The sequence below is a fragment of the Littorina saxatilis genome, linkage group LG2 (assembly GCF_037325665.1).
Source record: "Littorina saxatilis isolate snail1 linkage group LG2, US_GU_Lsax_2.0, whole genome shotgun sequence".
Lineage (NCBI taxonomy): Eukaryota > Metazoa > Mollusca > Gastropoda > Littorinimorpha > Littorinidae > Littorina > Littorina saxatilis.
The window spans coordinates 25,057,754-25,065,253 of record NC_090246.1 but is presented as its reverse complement, the minus strand read 5'-3'; the positions used below and the strand labels follow the sequence as shown (position 1 = coordinate 25,065,253).

Genomic DNA, 7,500 nt, shown 5'->3' with positions numbered 1-7,500 from the left:
GTCGAACTCACAGAATGAAACTGAACGCAACGCAACGCAGCAAGACCGTATACTCGTAGCATCGTCAATCCACCGCCCGTGGCAAAGGCAGTGCCCGTGGAATTGACAAGAAGAGCGGGGTATTCGTTGCGCTGAGAAGGATAGCACGTTTTTCTGTACCTCTCTTTGTTTTAACTTTCTGAGCGTGTTTTTAATCCAAACATATCATATCTATATGTTTTTGGAATCAGGAACCGACAAGGAATAAGATGAAAGTGTTTTTAAATTGATTTCGAAAAAAAAAATTTGATAATAATTTGTATATATTTAATTTTCAGAGCTTGTTTTTAATCCGAATATAACATATTTATATGTTTTTGGAATCAGCAAATGATGGAGAATAAGATAAACGTAAATTTGGATCGTTTTATAAATTTTTATTTTTTTTTACAATTTTCAGAATTTTAATGACCAAAGTCATTAATTAATTTTTAAGCCACCAAGCTGAAATGCAATACCGAAGTCCGGGCTTCGTCGAAGATTACTTGACCAAAATTTCAACCAATTTGGTTGAAAAATGAGGGCGTGACAGTGCCGCCTCAACTTTCACGAAAAGCCGGATATGACGTCATCAAAGACATTTATCAAAAAAATGAAAAAAACTTTCGGGGATTTCATACCCAGGAACTCTCATGTCAAATTTCATAAAGATCGGTCCAGTAGTTTAGTCTGAATCGCTCTACACACACACACACACACACACACACACACACACACACACACACAGACACACGCACATACACCACGACCCTCGTCTCGATTCCCCCCTCGATGTTAAAACATTTAGTCATAACTTGACTAAATATAAAAAGCATGCACATCGGAGCTCATCTGTGATCAGGCGTGTTCAAATCTCGAAGCACATCCAAGGAGAATAACTCTTACACAGCGCATATAAACATGACACGAGTTATGTCTTGAAAACACCCAAAGTTGGTCTATGTTTGTATGCATGCATGTACTTACATCAATAATTCTCTCAACGGAAGAGGCATCATTGAAGACGATGATTTTAGCTGTCATCTGTCCGTCAATGGTGTACGGATGCGAAAACACATGCGTTGGTGTGTTGAGAGGCAGGGAGGTCAATACAGCACCGTCTCCCCATTCAATTTGAACAAAAGGGTCGTAGGGAGCGATGCCGGTGTGTGATACACTGACCTCTGGTACGGCTACATGAATGTTGTAAAGACAGATTGTAAGCATTGATAATCAAAGTAAGAAATAAAACTAAAACAAACCAAAACAAAACACAACTAGAAGCGTACGGCGAAACAAATACATCTGGTCAATCTGTGGGCCTTACAGAATGAAACTGAACGCACTGTGGTTTTTTTTCTCACAGCGACTAGTATATATCATATAGTCTGGACGAAACAGCGCTGACACATTTTCTTTTTAATTAACAAAAGCCAAATGTATCGATTTTGCATACAAAAGATGTTCTTGATTTATGAGCTTGTTTTCAATCCAATCATGTGATAATACAGGATTTAGGCATTACATTTTAATCTAGCAGTGAAAAATCGATTTATTTTACAATTTTACAATTATGAACTAATGTGTAAACTTCCGAGATAAAATGCAATCCCATGATCCGGACTCCGTCAAAAATTGTTTGACCAAAATGACAATCCATTTGATTGTAAAATGGAATCGCCATAGTAAAACCTTGCCCTAATGTTAAGAGGGCAGATAATGTATATTGAGAGAGAGTGGGGGAAACGAGAGACGGCGAGAGAGAGAGAGATAGACAGACAGACAGGCAAACTGGCGCGCACACGCACACACACACACACACACACACACACACACACACACACACACACACACACACATACACACACACACACACACACACACACACACACACACACACACACACACACACACACACCCCGTCCCTCTACTATGATAGACAACAGAGCCGACAAAATAATGTGTTATACTTACTGCCCCACGCATTATGTGCATTGTTGACAGTTACAGCAAGATTAGCGTCCAGAACTGGCTCAACGACTTCAATGGTTTTGGTGACAGTCACAAACTCCAGAGGAGATGTCGCCGTCACCGTGATGGTTTTGGAGCTGAGCGCTGGGTAGGTCACTTGCAGTGTGTCTTTGCCATCCTGACCAGTACCTGCCAGTAAAGAAACAATATTTCGAGTGACTGTCATCCGAGATTATGCTGAACTTTTATTTACGCAGGGTTGATTTATTGGGATTGTTGTTGTTGTTGTTGTTGTTGTTGTTGTTGCTGTTGTTGTTGTTTGTTGTTGTTTGTTGTTGTTGTTGGTCAAACGTATTGACGTTTTAAGTTACTATGAAAAAGGACAACTCAAAAACTAATCTTTCGGAGGGTTATCTTTAAAGCAACAATACTTTGGGGGTGAAATGTACAAACTTTTCATGTCACTTTCTTCCGGGATTAACGACTAATTTGATTTAAGTGTCTATCATGTTTTAGTGTTGTGTTTTGCTGTATCGATTATTGCACCACCACGATCATTTCTGATGTTTGCGATTTCGTTTGAATCAATCAATCAATCAATCAATGAGGCTTATATCGCGCATATTCCGTGGGTACAGTTCTAGGCGCTCTGCAGTGATGCCGTGTGAGATGACATTTTATACGGCCAGTAGATTGCAGCCATTTCGGCGCATATTTACCTTTCACGGCCTTTTATTCCAAGTCACACGGGTATAGGTAGACAGTTATTAACTGTGCCTAAGCAATTTTTGCCAGGAAAGACCCTTTTGTCAATCGTGGGATCTTTAACGTGCACACCCAATGTAGTGTACACGGGGGAGGGTTCGGACACCGAAGAGAGTCTGCACACAAAGTTGACTCTGAAATAAATTTCCGCCGAACCTGGGATCGAACTCACGCTGACAGCGTACTCTGCAAGTCAACATGATACTTATATTCGAAATTCTAGGAAAAAAATCAGAAAGAAAGAGATGACAACCAAATGAAAATCGCACACATTTGAGAAGACGTCCGAATGTGAATAACGGCGTCATACAAAAAGGTCCATCACTTTCTACATAATTATGTATCCCGAACAATAAACACAATATTTCAAGAGTAAAGTTTATCTCGACGACTTTGCCATATTTATCAGCATTGGTAAATTACTCGCAAGGTGACCTCCAGGCTGTGCATGTGTCGGGATCGTAGATCATTAAACACACTCACCTGTTCGATCTGTAATCCTAGTAGGCTGACCATCGTCGAACTGAGGACCAGGTGAGGTTGCAGTGAGGTCGCGATGGTACGCGGTATATCGTACATAATTAACACACACACACACACACACACACACACACACACACACACACACACACACACACACACACCTGTTCGATCTGTAATCCTATCAGCCTGACCATCGTCGAAGGACCAGGTGAGATTGCAGTGATGTCGCGTTGGTCCGCGATATCGTACATATTCAACACACTCCCCTGTTCGATCTGTAAACATATCACCCCGACCATCGTCGAAGGACCAGGTGAGATTGCAGTGAGGTCGCGATGGTCCGCGATATCGTACATATTTAACACACTCACCTGTTCGATCTGTAATCCTATCAGCCTGACCATCGTCGAAGGACCAGGTGAGATTGCAGTGAGGTCGCGATGGCCCGCGGTACAGGATGAAGTGCACGTCCAGCGGCTGGCCTTTGGGGGCCTTGGGGAAGGCGGGCTTAATCTCAGGGCCTTCCAGAACGTCGATGATGTGCAGCGGGCGGATGAACGACTGTGGTTAAAACAGTTTGTATTCAGATACTTACAAATGGCAATGCCACGTACAATCAATTATACAAATGAAGCACAACGAGCTACGCTTATGAGCGTGATCTTAAAAACAATATACGAACGCCTGTCACATAGAGATAAAAACAAAACAAGTCAAGGTCACTGTATTTGGGCACGACCCTATGTTAAAGCCCCGCCCTGTTTACGCTCGTGTAAGAAAAATCCATTCTTGATTTTATACGGGAAACAGGCAGACGAACATTGTATGCGCTTCTGGTTGGATAACTAAGTGTTGTTTTCATTTTCCGTTTGACTGTTCAGATTATTTCATTAGACATACAAGTAGACTCTTGTTTCACAAAAAGTACAAATAAAGAAATCGTAGAAAATGACAACCCTAATTTTCAGAGCAATTAAGCAGCCACTTGCGAGTATTATCAAAGTTCTTTATTGAGTCCTGCTGCTCGATTTTGGGTTACTCGTACACATTTTCATAGATACATGACTTCCTGAAGGCTCACATTGCTGTCAGACATTTTGCAAACAGTAGCTTGCCCATCGTGATAGCTAGTTCTTGGGAGAAAAACAACCCACCTCAAGGTCGTAGTTTGTTCTCAAGAGAAAGTCTACATCTCAAACTACCAGCTTGATGTATAAACCCCAAAACTGACCTTGCTGTCCATTATGTTGCTGACCGTGGCCGTGATGATGTACTCTCCCATGTCGTCGTAGCGCACAGTGTAGTTGGTGGCGAGCTGCAGGTCAATGTTGACCAAAGGGTCGTGCACGTAGTCAAAGTTCAGGGACAGCTTGGGCTCCGTGGGGGCCGATCTGTTGGCCGGGACATCGAACCACACGTCAATGTACGAGGGAGGAGCGTAGAGGGCGAATTCTGGGCTGAACATCTCGATGTCGTTGACGCCTACGAGGACCAACACTCCCAGCTCTTGTGTAAACGACCCTGCCGGGTTGGAGACGATCACCTACCAGAGCGGTAGAAAGAATTAATATTTGTCGTGGTAGGTAAACCGTGAGACAAAAATCGGGGGGGGGGGGGGGCGAAAGAGAGAGAGAGAGAGAGAGAGAGAGAGAGAGAGACAGACAGACAGACAGACAGACAGACAGACAGACAGACAGACAGACCGACAGTCAGACAGAGAAACACACACACACACACACACACACAAACACACACACACACGCACACACACACACACACACACACACACACACACGCACACACACACACACACACACAGACACACACATACACCACGACCCTCGTCTCGATTCCCCCTCTATGTTAAAACATTTAGTCAACACTTGACTAAATGTAACAAGTCGCGTAAGGCGAAAATACAATATTTAGTCAAGTAGCTGTCGAACTCACAGAATGAAACTGAACGCAACGCAACGCAGCAAGACCGTATACTCGTAGCATCGTCACTCCACCGCCCGTGGCAAAGGCAGTGCACGTGGAATTGACAAGAAGAGCGGGGTATTCGTTGCGCTAAGAAGGATAGCACGCTTTTCTGTACCTTTCTTCGTTTTAACTTTCTGAGCGTGTTTTTAATCCAAACATATCATATCTATATATTTTTGGAATCAGGAACCGACAAGGAATAAGATGAAAGTGTTTTTGAATTGATTTCGAAAAAAACATTTTGATAATAATTTTTATATATTTAATTTTCAGAGCTTGTTTTTAATCCGAATATAACATATTTATATGTTTTTGGAATCAGCAAATGATGGAGAATACGATAAACGTAAATTTGGATCGTTTTATAAATTTTTATTTTTTTTTACAATTTTCCGATTTTTAATGACCAAAGTCATTAATTAATTTTTAAGCCACCAAGCTGAAATGCAATACCGAACCCCGGGCTTCGTCGAAGATTACTTGACCAAAATTTCAACCAATTTGGTTGAAAAATGAGGGCGTGACAGTGCCGCCTCAACTTTCACGAAAAGCCGGATATGACGTCATCAAAGACATTTATCAAAAAAATGAAAAAAACGTTCGGGAATTTCATACCCAGGAACTCTCATGTCAAATTTCATAAAGATCGGTCCAGTAGTTTAGTCTGAATCGCTCTACACACACACACAGACACACACACAGACACACGCACATACACCACGACCCTCGTTTCGATTCCCCCTCGATGTTAAAATATTTAGTCAAAACTTGACTAAATATAACAAGTCGCGTAAGGCGAAAATACAATATTTAGTCAAGTAGCTGCCCTTTTTCAGCAAGACCGTATACTCGTAGCATCGTCAGTCCACCGCTCATGGCAAAGGCAGTGAAATTGACAAGAAGAGCGGGGTAGTAGTTGCGCTAAGAAGGATAGCACGCTTTTCTGTACCTCTCTTTGTTTTAACTTTCTGAGCGTGTTTTTAATCCAAACATATCATATCTATATGTTTTTGGAATCAGGAACCGACAAGGAATAAGATGAAAGTGTTTTTAAATTGATTTCGAAAAAAAAATTTTGATAATAATTTTTATATATTTAATTTTCAGAGCTTGTTTTTAATCCGAATATAACATATTTATATGTTTTTGGAATCAGCAAATGATGGAGAATAAGATAAACGTAAATTTGGATCGTTTTATAAATTTTTATTTTTTTTTACAATTTTCCGATTTTTAATGACCAAAGTCATAAATTAATTTTTAAGCCACCAAGCTGAAATGCAATACCGAACCCCGGGCTTCGTCGAAGATTACTTGACCAAAATTTCAACCAATTTGGTTGAAAAATGAGGGCGTGACAGTGCCGCCTCAACTTTCACGAAAAGCCGGATATGACGTCATCAAAGACATTTATCAAAAAAATGAAAAAAACGTTCGGGGATTTCATACCCAGGAACTCTCATGTCAAATTTCATAAAGATCGGTCCAGTAGTTTAGTCTGAATCGCTCTACACACACACACAGACACACACACAGACACACACACAGACACACGCACATACACCATACCCTCGTCTCGATTCCCCCTCTATGTTAAAACATTTAGTCAACACTTGACTAAATGTAAAAATGGACAAAGTGATCAGCGTCATACTGCATACAAGTCTTTGTTGAAGAATTAAAGCTACAAGAAAAAAATGAAAACAGGACAAAATGGTGAGCGTCCCGCGGCAGGCATTTGTCTGTCGAGGCATTGCAACGATAGACTGGTAGCATTGCTACATCGACGAAGAAACAGAAAACAGGACAATTATGATAAGCGTCATGCTGCTGGCATTTTTCAGTCGAGGCATTTCAGCAATGCTGTCAGCAGAACTCCTACGAGGGAGAAACAAAAGCAGGACAAAATAGTGAGCGTCTTGCTGCACAGGCATTTGCCCGTCAAGGCATTACAGCTATTCTGGTAGCATTGTTCCTGCAATGAAGGCACACACAATAGGACAACAGTGTACATGCCATACTGCAGGCATGAACGTACGCGCCATAAACAAAGTAATTCAAGTAAATTACTGCAGTAGCATTTTGCTAGTTTTAGTTGTGTTACGAGCACACACACACACACACACACACACACACACACGTGCACGCTGGATGGCGACGGATCTGATGTTGCTGTTGAGACTGAGGATGCGATAGATGCCAATATTGCTATTTCATATGTTACGTGTATTTCCATTGGTCAATTGGGCAAAACTGAGCTCAGTGCAAAAGTGATATCGA

At 41.5% G+C, this 7,500-nt stretch overlaps 1 protein-coding gene across 2 annotated transcripts in view; it reads right to left on the bottom strand.

Moving 5' to 3' along the window:
* Positions 1-7,500, bottom strand: part of LOC138958579 (uncharacterized) — a 32,209-nt gene that overhangs the window by 23,050 nt on the left and 1,659 nt on the right. For both annotated transcript variants that reach the window (XR_011453443.1, XM_070329777.1), the window contains exons 3-6: positions 4,469-4,780; positions 3,609-3,798; positions 1,993-2,178; positions 1,006-1,211 (exon numbers count right to left, since the gene is read on the bottom strand). Coding sequence is in view for 1 of the 2 variants with exons in the window: in XM_070329777.1 (XP_070185878.1) it covers positions 1,006-1,211; positions 1,993-2,178; positions 3,609-3,798; positions 4,469-4,780 (894 nt within the window). In the remaining variant the exon portion in view is untranslated. The remainder of the gene's footprint in view (positions 1-1,005; positions 1,212-1,992; positions 2,179-3,608; positions 3,799-4,468; positions 4,781-7,500) is intronic.